Source organism: Cricetulus griseus, chromosome 3, assembly GCF_003668045.3.
Source record: "Cricetulus griseus strain 17A/GY chromosome 3, alternate assembly CriGri-PICRH-1.0, whole genome shotgun sequence".
NCBI classification, from domain to species: Eukaryota; Metazoa; Chordata; class Mammalia; order Rodentia; family Cricetidae; genus Cricetulus; species Cricetulus griseus.
Genome location: NC_048596.1, coordinates 116,965,942 through 116,985,068, shown reverse-complemented (window position 1 = coordinate 116,985,068; position 19,127 = coordinate 116,965,942). Strand labels below are relative to the sequence as shown.

Sequence of the window (19,127 nt, the reverse complement as noted above, 5' to 3'; positions counted from 1 at the left end):
ATATTATTTTCCTGCTTAAAAAATTAAAAAGCTGGGTGTGGTGGCACAGGCCTTTGATCCCAACACTCTGGGAATTGGAGGCAGGCTTATTTCTGTGAGTTCAAGGCCAGCCTGGTCTACACAGTGAGACCTTGTCTCAAAAAAGAAATAAACAATTAATTAATTTAAAAAGAGGGTTGGAGAAATGGCTAAACAGTTCCAGATTCAAGGGATCCAATGTCTCTGGCCTCTCAGGAATCTGTACTTATGTGCACATGCCCCTCCCCCATGTACATATAATTAAATATAATAAAAATAAATTTCAAAAAACCTATCTTTCAACATTCTCTCTTGCTGAAAGGGTAATTGGACCTCACAGGTGACACCTGTGTCACCCCACAGTGTGGCTGCAGGGCACCCCACAGTGTGGCTGCAGGGCCTTGGGCTTCTGTCACCTCCTCTACGCTGCCCTGGGCCCCACTACCACATGCTCACTCTTCTGTCTCTGCCTTTGCTAGTGTCAGGGCCTCTCCTGTCCTCTTTGGTGGACACAGCCTCCTTAAAGATCTGGTTCACTTCTCACTACCATCACCAAACGCACACTTTTTGTCTCTGTGTCACTGATTGGATCAAATGCACACTTAACAACACCCAATACTGCTTTTGACTCCAAATCTTTATTTCTTATATGTAAGGGATAAACAGTATAGAATATGCAAGGTATATGTTGACACCAGAGATAATAAGCACCTATTGTGTTCCAGGCTTGCATTAAGCAAGTTCATGCTCTTTGTGAGTGTGTGTGTGTGTGTGTGTGTGTGTGTATGAGAGAGAGAGAGAGAGAAGAGAGAGAGGAGAGAGAGAGAGAGAGAGAGAGAAAGAGAAAGAGAGAGGTGGGGGGCTTCTCTGTGTAGCCCTGGCTGTCCTGGAACTTGCTCTGTAGACCAGGCTGGCCTCAAACTCAGAGATCCACCTGCCTCTGCCTTCCAAGTGCTGGGATTAAAGGCGTGTGCCACACTGCCTGGCAGGTAACTCCCCTATAATCTGAAAAGTCCTAGGAGGCAGATGACATAATCACTATTTTACAGCTGAAGAAGCAGAATCTCAGCCTCTAAGAAGAGTTGAGAGAGCTGGGACTTTAATCCCAGCACTTGGGAGGCAGGTGGATCTCTGTGAGTTCGAGGCCAGCCTGGTCTCCAGAGTGAGTGCCAGGATAGGCTCCAAAGCTACACAGAAAAACCCTGTTGGGGGGGGGGGGAGAGCTGAGAGATCCACAATCCCACAGATAGCATGGCAGCCTGGGGTCAAACCTACTACTCACCGATTCAGACTGTACCAAGCCATACCACTGGGAGGTGGTAAACTGTCACCATGGGCCCCCAAAAAGAGAAAACATGTACTTGGGGTATTCTCAGAAGATAGAGCCTAAAAAGGACAGTATCACCTGTATGGGCTCAGGAGTAGATGGATTGGGGACCTGCCATGGAGGCCCAGGCTGGACATTTAAAGTAAATACAAAATACAGAGTTAGAGAAATGTGGGTATTAATGGGATCCTAATGATTTCCTTTGCCAAGAAATGCACTAAGACTGCTAAGTTTGTCTTCCAGAAAACAACTTCTTTTCTTTTTTTTTTTTTTTTTTGGTTTTTTGAGACAGGGTTTCTCTGTGGCTTTGGAGGCTGTCCTGGAACTAGCTCTTGTAGACCAGGCTGGTCTCGAACTCATAGAGATCCGCCAGCCTCTGCCTCCCAAGTGCTGGGATTAAAGGCGTGTGCCACCACCACCAGCTTACAACTTGTTTTCTTTGTAGTGTCTCATTACCTTGTCTCTGACTCTGACCTTGAGCCAACACAATGAAACAGATATATTCCAGAGACATCTTTCTTCAGTGCCTATGAAATTCAGGGGAGCTGTCTGCCTGCCAGGAGAGGAGATGAGGGAGTGAGAGGCCCCAGGAAACATGAGTGTATCAGTGTTGGAGTTGGCAAAGCCTATAGGGAGGAGACCCTAAGATTCACAGTCTGTGCTTATCTGCCTTTCTTCTGAAAGATTTGATGAATCTCTGCTTACAGAATTCAGTTCATAAAGCAGATATCTAGCAGGGTTTTTCAAGTACACTGCCACCCTTAAAATCACTGAGTCCCATTTGGGCGTGGTGATGCACACCTTTAGTCCCAGCACTCAGAAGGCAGAGGCAGGCAGATCTTTGTGAGTTCAAGGCCAGCCTGGTCTATATAGTGAGTTCCAGGACAGCCAGGGCTATATAGGGAGTCCCTGTCTCAAAAAAAAAAAATCATTAAGTCCCATTAAAAAGTATTGGCCATTCAAGTTAGAATGTGGTGGTATAATAACAAAATGATCAAATATTTGTTGCCTCAAAACTGAGGTATAGTGAGTTTGTATTTTAACCTGCTTAATAAGTACTTGGAACATGAAGATGTAGTGAATTCTGGCTGTTCTTCATGTGACTAGGTAGAGGTGAAAGAAGCTGGAAGATGTGACCTATGGACTCTCCCCTTTACTTCTTTCTCATCTAATTTGGTGCATAGTTAAAAATCCAAGGAGCACAGCCCCTGTCAATGGATTGTCTAACCTTGCTGACTGCAGGGACTCAGGGAGCAAGGATGCTGGTGTGACTTTGAGCTCAGCAAGGATGGGCCTGGGCATGGAAAGTGGAGGAGTCAGGCTTCTCTAAGAGACGGATACTATTTGGGTCCTCCCCATTGTCTATGCTCTATCTTTATTGCTACTCTATTTTCTGATTTCTGTTTCCTTTCCTTTTCTTTCTTTTTTCTCCCATCCTAAGACAAAGTCTCATACTAGGCCAGACTGGCCTTGAATTCACTGGATATCCCAGGCTGGCCTTGAACTGCAATCATCCTATCTCAGCTTCCTGAGTGCTGGAATTGCATTTTTAAGCCACCATGCTCAGCCCAAACATATCCTATAAAAGGAATGGATCAAATCAAACAATTTTAACATATCAGTCCGTGTGTGTGTGTGTGTGTGTGTGTGTGTGTGTGTGTGTGTGCGCGCGCGCGCGTGTGCGCGCGCGCGCATGATGGGGGCAGGGCACCAATGCCAAGGCACATTGGCCAACTTAATGGAATCAATTCTCTCTGTCTATCTTTGTTCCGGGGTGGAACTCAGGTTGCTAGTATGCGTGGCAAGTCCCTTTAGCTGCTGAACCGCCTTTCCAGACCTCAAGTCCAATCTTAAAAGAAATGTATGAGATCTTTCTAAGTCTTGCACATTTGAGAGGGAAGCAGGCTGCATGTGACATTATGAAGCCAGGATTGTTCTACCTTACAACTCTAAGGTCCAGTGTTTCTCTGCCTTCTGATAGGAATATTGGGTAAGGGTTGGGGTTTTGAGGTCACATAGGTTTTGAAAACTCATAAAGATAGACATTAATTAACTCCACAAAGTTTCTCAGAACCTACTATGTACCATGAAACTTCCAGTGTGCAGGGTAGGGGGAGACACACGACATAGTGTTTCTTAGACTTAACAGGATTTGAATCTCAAAAAACAACGTCCCATGATCTAAAATTTCCATCTTATTGTGACAACATAAGTCAAGGCCCATTGCAGAGGAGAGAGGGTCCTGTCAGGCCCTCAGGCTCATGTTCTGGACTGCTCAGGCCAGGGTCTTGGCTCTGCTGGGGACTTTCCAAACAATTGTTTTCTTCCTTTCATGACACACCTCTCTTGGATGATGTTTTCTAGAAAATAGTCCAGAAACTCAACAAAATGGTGTTTGGGATGGAGCAAGTTTACTACCATGAAGGGAGGGGGAGTGCTAAAGGCATGGACTGCTGCAAAAAGGTATAATTTCATAGACTGAGTGCCCCAGGCCAAGAATAGCCTTTGTGGTGTCTCTACTTTGCCTGCAAGTGGCAGGGGTCAGCAGGTCCCGCTGTGACAAAGTCCTGGCCTTGTGGCAGCCATGCATGCCAATAACATGGCCTACTACGGAAGGAGTGTCCTGTGCCTGAGCCCTGTGGATGGGGCTGCCCACTCCAGGAGGAAGCTGGAGTATTTGCTGAACAAGGTTCATTTTATCTGTGACCATTGTAGCCCTGGACCAAACCCTTGTTAGCAGAGTGCCCAGCCTAAAACAAATACCATGCTAAGAAACAACTACAGTAAAAGAATTCCAAATACATATTTTTTTCTGTTTGCATCAACAAAGATTCAAACCAGTTTCTGGCTTTTAAAATGGTTAAAATTGGGGCTGAGAGGTGGCTCAGAGGTTAAGAGCACTGGCTGATCTTTCAGAGGACCTGAGTTTGGTTTGTAGCATCCACATGGTGGGTCACAACTGACTGTTACTACAATTCCAGGAAATCTCACATCTTCCTCTGGCTTCTATAGGCACCAGAAACATACATGGTGCACAAGCAAAACATACATACACATAAAAGATAGTTTTAAACTTGGACAAATATGAAAGGCAAGAGTTTAAAGTGAGTTACTTCACAGCCAACAGAATGCCAGCTGGGAAAACAAGGAAGGCCACAGGTGTCTCTCTCCAAATTCCGATTAAGTTATCACCTGAGATGTAAAATCATCCTTTTTTTTCACTTGATGCTCACAGTTTCCCGATCCCTCAAACAGGACTCAATAGTTCATTGATGGACACCCTTAGGCTAATGAACTTTCTCTACATCAGCAGATGTCCAGACCCAGAATCCAAATTAGGGGCTTAGGAGACAACCACAGAGAAATGGCTCATGCCCAGTGACTCAGATTTGTCCTTTCTGTCCAACAACTTCCTCTGTCCATTCGCTTGGTTTTTTCTGTCCCTGGAGCTGACACTCTTCACAGGCTGATTCAGAGTCAGGTTATCTGTAGGACGTGTTACCTGAAAAGACAGGTTCCCCAAACACGCAGTGTAGTCCCTTATGGAACTTGATACATTCCATTCCCTTTGCCAGAACATTTCTTTGGAAACTGCTACTCTCTTAATGCATTACCATCTGGGGTGGTTTGAATGAGAATGGTCTCCATAGCCTCATATGTTTGAGTTCTTGGTCCCCAGTTGGTGGAACTGCTTGGGAAGAATTAGAAGTTGTGGCCTTGTTGGAGGAGCTGTTACTGGATGCCACTGGCTTTGAGGTTTCAAAAGATATTCCCAGTTAGCTCTCTCTGCTTTGAGGTTGTGTCTCAGGATGTGAGCTCTCAGCTACTGCTCCAGCGCCATGCCTGCCAGTGTGCTGCCATGTTCCCTGCCATGATGGTCACAGGCTCTAACCCTCTGAAACTCTAAGACCCCAATAACTCTTTCTTCTGAGTTGCCTTGGTCATGGTGTCTTTTGTTTGTTTGTTTTTGTTTTTATTTTTTATATATTTGAATTACAAACAAGATTGAATTACATGACAATCCCAGGGTCATGGTGTCTTATTACAATAGAAAAGTAACTAAGATCTGAAGTTACTTTCCTTAATTGATTATTATTTTTTGCCTCTTAGCTATCTGTCATCTCCCAAAGGACTGTAAAACTCAAGAATACAGGGATGATATGTCATTCATTTCTTTGTCCTCAGTGATGGTCCAGGGAAAGGTCTCCACGAATGTATGTTTAATGAATGGACCTACCACACCTTACTTCTTACTTAACCCTCAAGCCTCAATGTCCTTTCCTTTTTCTTCCTTCTCTTCATCTCCCTACCCCTTTCCTTCTTTTTATCTCTTTCTCCCTCCTTCTCTCCCCGCTCTTTCTTTCATGCTGAGAATTGAACCCAGGGCTTGCTTTACACCAGCTAGGTTCTCTGCCATAGAGCCACACTAACAGGAAAAAACTTTTTTTTTCCCTTGAACTCCAAACCTTGAGAATGCTAGGCAAGTACATTCTACCACTGAGCTATACTATCCCACCCATGTATTGTAAGTCAGGCAGAGAAACATTAGGTCTTTTGCTAGAGAATTCCAAGCAGTTTGGACAATTGCTTGGTGTGCCACTCACATGTGCTAGTTAGATAAACTGTGTTTCTCTTCTGCATTCTATGTGAAATCATCACACATTCCAGGAAGGAATTCACAAGCTCATCTGTCATTTTCATTTTCCCCTGACTGCATCATGTAACAGACAAGACTAGAAGTCACTGCACCTTTGTGGATCAAGTCTGGTTGTGTCTGGAGAGCAGAGGGGAGGACTAATGTTCCTGGCCAGGACCACTGTCCTCATCTCTCAACTGAGTAAAACCAAGGGGCCCTGACGGCAAGAAAAGTCAGGGCTTCCTCTGTGAGTCCCTGAAATAGGAGAATAGGAGGATTCTCCAGCACATGCTTCTCCTTGCCATGGAGTGGGCAAGCCTGGACTACATGAGTCACAGCAGTAGACTCCTAGGCAAGTTAATCTGACATCTAGTTTTCTCGTGGGAAAATGACTCATTAAATTCTGAGGACTAAAGGACATATAAATTGCCCAGCATAGTGCCTGGCATGGGTAGGTGCTCAGTAAACATGAGTGCCCTCCCCCACTTCCTGGTTTCTAACTTGTGAAGCCAATTCTACCATCACTGCCAGGAATCAGCTCTCTGCAGGAGACGCGCCACGCCCATCTGCTCCTTCCTCAGCCCCTTGCTGGGCTGAGGAGAGTGAAGTGAGAAAGCTCCTGGCTGGTTCTCCCTCTCCCACAGCATCCAGCTCAGTTTTGTCTGACCCAAACCCTTAGCACTGTGGGGGTCCCACAAGCTGCCACCCCAGCCCTTCCCACTCCTAAGAAGCAGCACTTAAATCAAACTGCCAGATGAATTCACTGGCCCCTTCTCTATTACTTAGCAACACAGAGATTGGTGTCACACCATTGTTTAAGAATTTTCCTAAATACCGCTGGGGAGATAACTCAGTGGTTAAGAGCACCCACTACTCTTCAGATGACCCAGCTTGAATTCCCAGTACCCACATGGCAGCTTACAACTGTCTGTAACTCCAGTTCCAGGGGATCCAACTCCCTCATACAGACATCATGCAGGCAAAACACCAAAGCACATAAATTAAAAGAAAAAAAAAAGAATTTTCCTAAATACCAATTACATTTACTTGTCATTTACTAAGTTTGAAACTATACAAACAGACAATCTTATGAGGTTTCTCCTTTAAGATCCAAAAGCAGGTCATGAGGTCAACAGAAAGACAGGCATCACTGTGCCTGATTTTGCTAAATGGACGAAATCTCTCTAAGTTGACTCCAAGTGAAGCTTAATTCTGATGACTTCTGAAGACAGAGCTGAGGATACCCTGCATGCCAGGGTTACTGTTTATGTTGTGCTGTTCCATCCAACAGAACTATCCTGATGTTCTCATAAACACCTCCCATGGTCTTCCCCAGCCTGGCTGCAGACATGCTGGCTCATGGTTTTGAACTCAGCTACTTTATTGCTTCCTCTCAGCAGATCAGATGGAGCTGCACTAAGATAAACCCTGAGCATCTGTCCGCTTCTCAAGCATTTCAGAACTCACACTCTCCTCAGTGAAAAAGGATATTTGTCTCCCTGGCTTCTCCCCAGACCTTCGGTGAAGGGGGTGGAAGCGGTTCCGGGCGGGCCTCTCCACCAGCCCATGGTGGCGGGTTCCACGAACATTATCAGCTTGATGAAATGATGGCTGTAGAGAAAAAGGAAGAACGTTTGGCTTCGGACCATGAAATTGCTACTCACTCTCAAGAGCAACTGACAACAGATGAGAAGCCTGAGTTTCTAATTTTACTATTGCATGCTATTGCTTTGTGCCAATGTAAATAAAATGTCACATGTGGCCCTGTTTCTACATAATTACAGAATATATCAAAAACAGTATTTAATGTGTTAATATGGGAGCAGACATAGAACTTGTCACAATTAGGAAATGGAGAATGGGGGACTATGGCTTCAAGCTCTGTCAGTCTCTTCTTGCCTTCTGAGAGCTAAAATTCTATTTTAAAATGTAGTTACTGGGCCAGCAAGATAGCTCAGTGGGGAAAAGGTGCCTGCCTCAAAAGCCTGAACCTGAGTTCAAACCCCAGACCCCACAAAGATGAAAGGAAGAACCATCTACACCAAGTTGTCCTGATCTCTACACAAGTGCCATAGAATGTCCACCCATAGGCATGTGCATGCATGAGTATGTGTGCACTCAAGCTCACAACACACGCACGTGCATACACACACATTTAAAAACACAATACTGAGCTGGGTGGCATATACCTGTAACCCCAGAATTTGAGAGGGCAGAGACAGATGAATCACAAGTTGAAGGCCAACCAAGGCCACAGACTAAAGCCCTGTCTCAAACAAACAAAAAACAAATAAAAGAAATTAAACTCTGCTGCCCTAAAGTACTTAATTTTTCCTTTGCTTCCTTGTGTATAACTTTTACATTGTGATACCTGGAGAGTGAATATATTTTTGAGATCTAGTTTCTGTAACTAACATTATTTCATAACATAAAATCTTCCTATTTACCAATTCAGAAATCACATAGTACTTCATTTCTAATACTCATAAAGCCAGAAATACACATTGTAGTTCAAAACTGTATAATTTGGAGACACCTTAATATCTTCTACTTGCTAACAGGTTATTCTGGCTTCCTTACCTAAAAGATAGGAATGATAATTTCCATTTAGGCTTATTAAGACATAAGAATATGAAATGAGGACGGGTACTGATGGCACATGCCTTTAATCCCAGCACTTGGTTGCAGAGGCAGGCAGATCTCTGTGAGTTTGAGGCCAGCCTGGTCTACAAAGTGAGTTCCAGGACAGCCAGGGCTACACAGAGAAACCCTGTCTGGAAAAAAAACGGAGGTGGGGCAGTGAGATGGCTCAGATTGGTTTAGGTACTTGTAACAAGCCTGATGGCCTGAGATGGATCCTCCCAAAACCAACTGGTAGAAAGAGAAAAACAACTCCCATAGATTGTCCTCTAACCTCCACACACATGCCATGCATGACACACATAAATAAGTCAGCAAATGTAATAAAAAGATAAAAATAAAATGAAATGAGATCCCTTGTGTGTGGACTGCCCTGTCCCAGATATATCTGAGCATTAGAAGGGAGGGTATATGTGCTTGTGATGTTAAAGGTCACCCTGCAGACTGTTCTCATGATTAATGTCTTCTCCAGCATGGGCAACCTCCCTGCATCTCCCTCAACAGACCTGGGCCTCACCGAAGCACTACCTGTTTCTCATGCTACACCACCTCTAAGAGCTAGTCGGAGCCTAGAATGAATGCCTGTAAGTGGACCAAGTGTCTTGAGGCCGCAGTGGTCAACGACTTAGGAGCAAACAAATGTATATCTTGTCCAAACAAACTCTCATACCCATTTCTTTCTGCTGTGAGAATGCTAGGTCCCAAATAAAGCTTGTTCCTTTTGCCTGGACTGCAGAAAAACATAGGAGGAGAGCTTCTGGGTGCCCTGAAGCTACCAACCTGTAAGTCAAGTGAAAAGTGTGTGTGTGCTGAGAACCCCTGTCTGCTGTGGTCGTGAAGGTGCGGAGGGCTGCACTGAGGAGAGCAGGGGGAAAACCAGGAGGCACAAAGCCAGAAGACTGTACAAATTGCTGCCTATATACTTTTAAGAGGGCCTCAGCTCAGCTCTGAGGAGTATGGTAATGATTCAGAACCTGAGACTCAGGAGACCTTGGCGCCTGTATTTAAAAGCTATCTGGGGTGCAGTGCGGTCCAGGACCACTCGAGGAGGAGGAGTAGCATGTGGCAGCATGGGCAACAGAGGAGGAAAAGTCATCTGAAAGAATTTCTAACAATTCCAAGAATTCATTGTATGAGAAACCGAAATTCATTTGTATTGCCACGGCTTTTTGTTTGTTTGGAATAACTTAGTTTTATTCTGAAACAATAATGGGAGGGCTGGCCAAATAACCTCCCCAGGGTCTGGAGCCAGTGCTGGTCAAGTGGGTCCCTGAGCACCAGAGAGCAGAGGGAGGGAGTACACAGCTTTGTTAGTGGCAACCTAAAACAACACCAATAACATACAAGTGCAAGTCAACACCAAGAGGCCAGCAAGGACCTCAGCAGTCAAGGGCTGGCCTGCTGATTCTGTCTTACAGGATGACCTGATTGTTGAGGTTGAGCCCGAGAAATGCCTAGGTAGTAACCCAAGGGACAAGAAAGATTATGGGCCTAAGTCACCAATCTGCAGGAGGGCAAACAGAGTAGAACCTGCTCCAAAAACCGAGATTCCATGGAGCTCCAGAGGTAGGGATTGGGCTGAGGCTATGGGCTAGGGCCACTTGTTCCTTTGTTTCTGTGGGTGAGCCATGACATACTCAAAGCAGTTCAAACTGCTGTGGGAACTGGATGTCTACATGCAGAGAACCTTGCTCTCAGGCTCTCCCCACCTTGTAGGATTGTAACTCCCAAATTTTTCTGAAAAACGTATCTACAAGGGGAGCAAATTGTTCAGGCCTTGCAGGTATTAAGTGGTTGACAAGGCGGAGGACCCATAGCTAGCTGATACAGGCAGTAGAACCTTTCTGACATGACTCTTGTAAAATGGTAGTATTGTTCATTTGTTCACACAGCCTTCAGCACTAGGCAAGCTCTCTATCACTGAGATTGTTCATTTGTTCAACACCCTCCACCCCCCCCCCATGCCTTCAGGACTAGGCAAGCTCTCTACACTGAATTATATTACCAGCCCTGGTTGGATTTTTTTTTTTTTTTGATGGTTGTTATTTTTTAACTTTCTAATAGGGTCTTGCTAAATTGTTGCTTTGGCAGGCTTTTGAACTTGTGATTCTTTTGCCTCAGCCTCCTCAGTAGCCCAAATTGCAGGCTTACAACACTAGGCCTCTGCAAGTTGTGGATTTCAATGAAGAAATCTAGAGCTAATAGCACACTGTATTATACTCTCAGAGCTCTTCCCCAAGAGACCTAGGTCTTGGGTAGGAATCAATCTCTCTCACACCTGTGTATGTGCAGATAAGCATATACACACAGTTTTACTGGGGAAAAGGAAGAAACCATTTGCTAGAGTGAGCAGGGTTCCACAGAAGGAATAGGCTCCACAGATTCTGATATAGCCCAGGCTGCCCTTCTACTTAGCTGAAGATGATCTTGAACTCCTGAGCCTCTTGCCTTTACCTCCCTCCCAAGTGCTGGACTACAGCTGTGTACCCCCACAGTACTAGGCAAGCACTCTGCCTCTGCATTCCCAGACCTGACTAGGGCTCTGTGTGTGTGTAGATGACCATATATACATGACAGCACATGGGTGTCCACATCATATCACTTCTGAAAGCTACAGCTGTTGCAGCTGGTTTCCTTACCTTCTACTAGAGAGATGCTAGTCCAGTCTTGTGACCAGAGGAATACATTCCCTTTACTATAGATACTACTGCTCATCACTATGACACATTTCCATTACTCTCAGGAGATATACAACACTGCTGACCTATCATTACATTTGTGGTTAATTAGAATTCCACATCTTTCTTCATAGGCAAACATATGGGGATTCCTAGTAAGCCCAGTTTTGGTCATTCAATGAGCTGAAGTCAGAGAACTGTATGTTAATTTAAAGGTATTAACATTATCAAAGGGCTGTGTGGGGCTGGCAAGATAGCTCAGGGGTTAAGAGCACACTGAATGCTCTTCCAGAGGACCTAGGTTCAGTTCCCAGCACCCACAATGTCCCTGACAGAGGGTCCATGCTCTCTTCTGGCCTTGGAGGGCACGGCACATATGCACTTCAAAGACAAAACACCATACACATAAAATAAAATAAACAAATTTAAAAAATACACTTGGCATAGTGACATATGCTTTTAATCCCAGTGCTTGGAAGGCAGAGACAGGTGGAGTTCAAGGCCAGCCTGGTCTACAGAGTGAGTTCCAGGACTGTCAAGGATATATAGAAAGAATCTGTTTCAAAAACCATAATTAATAATAATAACAAATGGTAAATTTTAAAAGTGCACATATGCAAATGTATGATTTATTTATAATCAACCAAGACATACTTTATCTCTGCAGCAAAACAGAAAAATCAATTCTAGCTTAAGGCTATACTTCTATACAAAGTAATTATTTATTTGTTTATTTGTTTTTGTTTTTTCAAGACAGGGTTTCTTTGTGTAACAGCTCTGGCTGTCTTGGAACTCACTTTGTAGAACAGGTTGGCCTCAAACTCACAGGGACCTGCCTGTCTCTGCTTCCCAGAACCAGGATTAAATGTGTGCACTACTACCATCTGGATATGCAGGTATTAAAAACAGAAAAATATGATTATAATACTTTCAAGTAAAATATGGGCTTCTAAGTACTAATCTTTGGGGGGGGGTGAGACAGGGCTTCTCTGTATATCCATGGCTGTCCTGGAACTCACTCTGTAGCCTCAACTCATAGATCCACCTGTCTCTGCCTTCCAGGCGATGGGATTAAGGGTGGGCACCACCACTGCCCAGTACTAATCAATGACATTCTTGTATGTAAGGAGTTCTATTAACATTTTCAAAATAAACTGTTCCCACCTAGCATGCATGAAACCCTGAGTTTGATATTCAATACTACCAAGGCAAACAGACACATATACACATTGGGCATGCACACACATCTGGATATTTATATGTATATTAACCCAGCACTGGTGGTATGCACCTGGAACTCTGGCTACTCCAAAGGCTGAGGCAGGAGAACTGCTTCAGCCCAGAAGTTTAAGGACAACTGTTTAGTTTAAAAAGTGAAGGAGATCAAGATTTAGCCCGTAAATGGATCTCTTGAAAATTCTGATTGACAATACCAAAACCTCAGCATCTTTACAGAGCATTGCCCAATCAATATTCTCAAACAGAAGCAATCTATAAAGGTAGCTCTCAGTGGCTATAAAAACACAGTGATGAACAGAGCTCAAAGATTGGACAAAACTGCAAAAGTGCCAGAAATGCATACTGACCTGAAACTTCAAAATCACCCCAAATTAGAACATGATTCAGTATCATTTATGTGGCAACTTCAACTATCTCAGCAGTAAATAGGAAACCAAATGACAGGAGCAGATGGGAGCCAAAGAACACTAGGAAGGGAACCCCTGGGGTTCTCTCTTACACTGCATATAGGCCTCTTTATCCTGCAAGAGGGCAAACACAGGCAGGGAACGGGGCTATTGGTCTGTCAGTGTGCATCAGAGAAATAAAGCAAGGACTGGCACAGATGGCAATCTGGGTCTATTCTTCCTTCTATCGACAGGAACTAGGTCCAGAGGGATAGAGTGATTTTTCTCAGGAAGGCAGAGCTAGTAATATGTTTTTGTTAGTTAAATAGTTTGTTTTTGAGACACCCTCTCACACAGCCCAGGCTGGCCCTAAACTATGTAGCCAAGGTCCCTGCCTCTGCCACCTATGAGCTGGAATTACAGGTGTGTGGCCCCCAGGCCAGCAGCCTGAACATTTGAATTCTGAATCCCTAAGCCTCGTTCAGTCATTTTTGCACCTTATCACTTTGCCTTCTTTACTAAATAGCCTACACGTAACCAACCACTTCTGAGAATTTATAAACAGAGTTTTAGCTGATGTATAAAATCTCAGGACTGGGGAACTGAGGCAGAAAGATGTCAAGTGCAAAGTCAGCTTGGGCTACATAGTAAGATTCTTTTTCCAGGGGATGGATGGATGGATGGAGATATACATCCCTTAAGTGCTCAGTGGTAAAGCACACTTGTGTAAGTCTAACTTAGTTCATTCATTCAGTCCTCAGCAACACACACACTATGTTAATATGTTTGTAAAACTACTGAAGATCTGAAAGCCAAGTGATAATAGCCTCGTAAGATACTTGATTATATATATGTGTGTGTGTGTGTGTGTGTGTGTGTGTGTGTGTGTGTATATATATCACCTATGGCTTGATATTGATCTATGATTTCATTTGAGGTAGGTAACCAGCTTAGTATTTCACAAATGGTCAGCTGCTAAAAGCCCTAGAGCTATTTACTGGTCAAGCCATGCTTCTTCCTTTCAACTGAAAATGCTACTTCAATAGCCCTGCATGCCTCTCTGTACTCAGGTCCACAGCTGTCTCCTACTTCCCTGATAAGGGTAAGCAAGGAGACTGGAGGCAAGTTTGGCTGGAAGGTAAGATAGTAGACAGGGTGAGTTAATAATGCTTGGCCTGAGGTCACACTTAAATGGATCACTGAGCTCTACAAAATGACCCCTTAGCTAGCCTGTCAAAGTGAAGTTCTTTAGCTTCTTTCTTTAGTTTTGGTAATTTGTGAAGACTGGCCCTCGGTACTGAATCTCCTTCAGCTGCGAAGAGCAGGCAGTAAGGCAAGCTTTGTGAGCAGGGTTTATTTCTACTTGGGCTAAAATGGAGACATGCTACAGGCTCGCTCTTTTCAGAAGAGCACGTGTAATAAGAACAACTGTCTCTTAAGGACGCAATAGAAGATTGTTCCAGCCACCTCCAAAAGCCCCTTTGATTCTCATGATGTCTTCATTAGAATTCTGTTCCTGTAATAAAACATCATGACCAAAGCAACCCAGGGAGGAGGGCTTATTTGGCATTCGTATCCTGGGTCACCATAGTTCACTGAGGGAAGCCAAGGCAGGAATTGAAACAGAGACCATGAAGAGAAGCTATTTACTGGCTTGCCCCTCATGGCTTGCTCAGCCTCCTTTCTATACAACCCAGCACCACCTGCCCAGGGGACACACACACACACACACACACACACACACACACACACACACACACACACCGCTCAGCCTCCTTTCTATACAACCCAGCACCACCACACACACACACACACACACACACACACACACACACACACACACACACACACACACACGCTCAGCCTCCTTTCTATACAACCCAGCACCACCTGCCCAGGGGACACACACACACACACACACACACACACACACACACACACACACACACACACACACACGAGTGAGCTGGGACCTTCCGCATCAATCATTAATCAAGAAAATGTTCCATAGACTTGGCTACAGGTCAATCTGATGGAAGCATTTTCTCAGTGGAGGGTCCCTCTTCCCCAGTATGTCTAGGTTGTGTAAAGTTGACAAAATCAACCAATACACATGACAAAAATCAAGCTGCCCACAGTCAGATGTGCCAATGTCCTCCCAGGCTCCCTGACTGCAAAATCATCATATTCCTTTGCCCTCTGCAGCATCAGAACCAAGCAGAGAAGAGGATTTCAGCTCACAAACTCCTATAAGATCTTAACTGTTTTAGAGTCATGCTTTTCTCCAGGTGTCACCTACTCTTGTCCTTACTCCTAGATGCCACATAAAAGGAAAGTAAACCTAACTAGAAAAACCAACCTAAAAGATTACTCTACAAAATGTCAAAATTATAACATGTTTTTGATTGTTGGGCTATTTGTTTTGGCAGCTAAGGAGGTCACAATCAAGTCAGATAAGATTACAAAGGGCCAGGCAAAATAATTTGTCCAAACAAGAAATAAAGGCCGGGTCATGGTGGCAAATGCTTATTATAATCTTACTACTCAGGCAGCCAAGGCAGCAGGTGAGTTCCAGGCCAGTCTAAGATACACAGTAAGACCCTGGCTCAAGAGAGAAAAAAATGATGAGAGCATAACAAAGAACAACATGCAAAGCATGCTTAGAGTGTGAGGTCTTGGGCTAAACTGGGGCAGCCTGTTAAGAAGAGGATGAAAAGGGCAGCATCTCTAGCTGGACAGTGGTGGCTCACGCCTTTGGTCCCAGCACTCGGGAGGCAGAGACAGGCGGATCTCTGTGAGTTTAAGGCCAGCCTGGTCTACAGAGAAAGTTCCAGGACAGGCTCCAAAGGTACAGAGAAACCCTGTCTCGAGAAACCAAAACAAGAAAAGAAAAGGGCAGCGGCTCTGGCAGGGCTCTCCAGGCTTCTGTCCTAAAGAGGGGAGACAATACCCTGGCTGAAAAGACTTGAGCACTGACAGCTCTGACCCCTCCTCCAGCACCCACATGGTGCCTGCCATGGAATGGGTGCCAACATGTTTGGTTAATTATCTAATGCTGCTAACAACTCAGGCTCCAGAGCAGAGTATGTCCCGCAAGGGAGTCACAGCATGAATATAGTTCTGTTCCCACTTAGTTTTATATATCTGTGTATGTGTATGTGTTTAACAGGAAAGTGCCATATGCATACAATTTATAAACAAACAATATGCCCAAATTGGCGACACAAAACTCTTTCTATCATTAGCATAAGTGATCAAAAACTTTAGATGGCAAGATGCTAATAATTATTAAAAGTGGTGATGGTTTATTATTCTATTCTTTCTACTTTTGTGTGCAGCTAAAATTTGCATATTAAAATGAAGAATTTCAACCTCAAATTCTCAGGGGGGGGATTGGAGTGGGGGTGGGGAGTAGCCATGGATAATGCAGGCTCTGAGCAGAGTCTAGTTGCATTTTACTCTATTTCCAGGTCATGCTGCTCTGGCTCCCAGAGAAGTTGCCTGTTCCCACCTCCCTGCCTGGTGCCTGATGTGATGTGTTTGGTGGTGAGCAAGGCCATCTGCTCAGTGTAGTTCCCTTTTGACTTTGAGTGAGACTAGAGACCATTGTTCTAGGGAGACTCGGTCTGCCCACTCATCTCCAGTCAGCTCATTTGCTTCTTTGGATGACAGAAAGAATTGGGGAGGGAAGCAATGGTTTGGCTTTGTGTTTGGTTGGGTGTTTTCCAGGTTGTTCTCAAACTGGGCATCCTCCTGCTTCAGCCTCTCAAGAACTAGGGCTGCAGGTGTGTGCCACCACATCTAGCAGAGAACCGCTCTGTGTAGGATGGAGAGTCCTCAGACAGAACTGGCTTTTGATGAACCAAGGCTTGAGCTGAACCAGGGCAGGGCAAAGCAGGAGCCAGACCTAGACTGGGGTTCAACAGGAGGGCAAATGCCTAGAGGACAGCAAAAGGCACCGGAAGCAAGGGTCAGGTGGAGCCTTTAGGCCCCCTTTTAGGAAGGGATCAAAGCACCTGCCCCAGAGAATGGGCAGAGGAGACAGTCATGGGGTGCTGCCCTGCTCCCCCCTTGCAGCCCTGTTGCGTTCTGACTCACACCAGATTCGCCACTGTGATTACACTCAGTGAGACACTTCACTGAGTTTCAGAGAGATCTAAAATTTAGATTAAAAGGAAAAAATGACCTAAGAGGGGAATAGATGAAACAAGAATAGCAAAATGTACAAGATATGAATGTGGGAAGATATTGTAGCAAGCCTGATGGCACAGGTCTGTAATGCCAGCTACTCAGGAGGCTGAAGCAGAGAATCAAAAGTTCAAGGCCTGCCTGGACAACTTAGTGAAATCTTGTCTCAAATTAAAAAGTACAAAATGGATGGGAATATAGTTCACTCAATGGTAGAACATTTGTCTATATGCACAAGGTCCTAGGTTAATACCAAGCAGACAAAGTGGGAAAAAACCCTGTAAGATATTGAAACTAGTAAAGAGTACAAGTAGTTGGATAACAAAAAAAGCTCCTCTGACCTCTACAGAGTACGTATATCTTTACGTTTTGTTTTTCCTTCTTATCTATTGCTATTTTATTTTACTAGTGATATCTTTTTTACAAACGTATTTATATGTATGCATATGTATACTGACACACACACTACAGTATGAGTGTGGTGGTCAAAGAACAATTTGTGGGAGCAGGGTCTCTCCTTCTACCATTGGGTTCATGGGACAGAACTCAGGTAGTCACACTTGGCAGCAAGCACCTTGACTCACTGAGCCATCTCACTGGCCCATTACTGATGTCTCTGAAGAACAAAATAGGGATATTTAGCTGTTTAGCATAGCAATTGCCTAGCAAGCTGGGTTTGATCCCCACCACTGAAAAAAAAAAAAAGTAAATGAACAAAGAACAAAACAAGTATTTAATTTCACAAAAGAAGTATTAAAGTGTAAGAAAAAGTGTGTCTAAAAAGAATAAAATAATATAGAACATTCAGGTAGATACAGCACATGGTAATTCTAAATAAAGATACTGAGTTGAAACCCCACAACCCTTATATCCTGGTTTTTTGGTTTAAAAGAGCACAGCGTACTGTAGGGAGACACTGTAGCCCCACCTCCTATTAGCCCCAACAGGTGTGCCAGGACACGCCTGTGAGGGCGTGGTCAGAGGAGGTCTAAGATGATGCGGGAACAATTCTTAAGGGACCGCGCACACGTGAATAGCCCTTCTCTCTGGCCTGGCTGCCTTGCTGCCCCTGGCACACTCTGGCTTGCATTTGGGCTGGCGTTTATCTGAATAAAGAAATCTTAGCCTTATGGACTATGGATCATCTTTGAGTGCACGAAGCACGCAATAATCTACAGGGTACTATCCTCATCTGGCTTCTCTTTCATGATGAGACACAGTGTCCTGTTCTCCAGGATTCACCAAGTCACAAGAGCTTATGATGACCTTACAGGTCAGCCAAGTCAAGCATGAAGCATCCTTGCCACTGGCTAGCTGGCTGCCTTCAGGTCCCGCTGAACATGGGAACACACCAAGTTCTCATGGTGCAGCTTTGTTATGCAGCATGCTTCTGGTATGTTCTCTTTCATGCAGTGTCCTCCAATCAGCCACCATCTCTTGAGGGTTTCTGCCCAGATGAGAGGCTGCTAAAAATTCACAGTTGTTGTCCCCATGAGGAACCAACTAGCAAAAGTGAAGAACAAGTCGGCAGAAGGCTCTTCTTGGGTTGTTGGTTTCCATTTTGATTTAAAATTTTTTCCTTCCTTCTTTCCTCCTTCCCTCCTTCCTAGATTCTCCATTTAACCAAAACTGGATCTGCCCCATTGGTGGTGGAGTAGGTTTTTAATCCCAGCTCTTGGGAGGCAGAGGTTGGTGGATCTCTGTGAGTTCGAGGCCAGCCTGTTCTACAGAGTTTCAGGAGAGCTTGGGCTGTTACAGAAACAAACCCTGTCTTGAAAAACCAAAAACTAAAACAAACAAACAAAACCCCAAAACAACAACAACAAAAAATGGATCTGGTTGCTTATTTATAGATGAGTTAAATTGGTTTGAAATTCTTTTGACAAACAGCCAAACTTGTAGGACCCATTTGGCATCTTTTCCTTTCTGCAAGCCCTTACTTCTGCCTAGACATGGAAGGGACCACTCCAACCGAGCCTGAGAGAGCCTTTCTTTTGAACAGTGTATGTATGTGT

At 44.4% G+C, this 19,127-nt stretch overlaps 1 protein-coding gene across 2 annotated transcripts in view; it reads right to left on the bottom strand.

Moving 5' to 3' along the window:
• Window positions 1–19,127, bottom strand: part of Crtc3 (CREB regulated transcription coactivator 3) — a 109,242-nt gene that overhangs the window by 38,690 nt on the left and 51,425 nt on the right. For both annotated transcript variants that reach the window (XM_027408262.2, XM_027408264.2), the window contains exon 3: window positions 7,473–7,592. In XM_027408262.2, coding sequence (XP_027264063.1) covers window positions 7,473–7,592 — 120 coding nt within the window. The remainder of the gene's footprint in view (window positions 1–7,472; window positions 7,593–19,127) is intronic.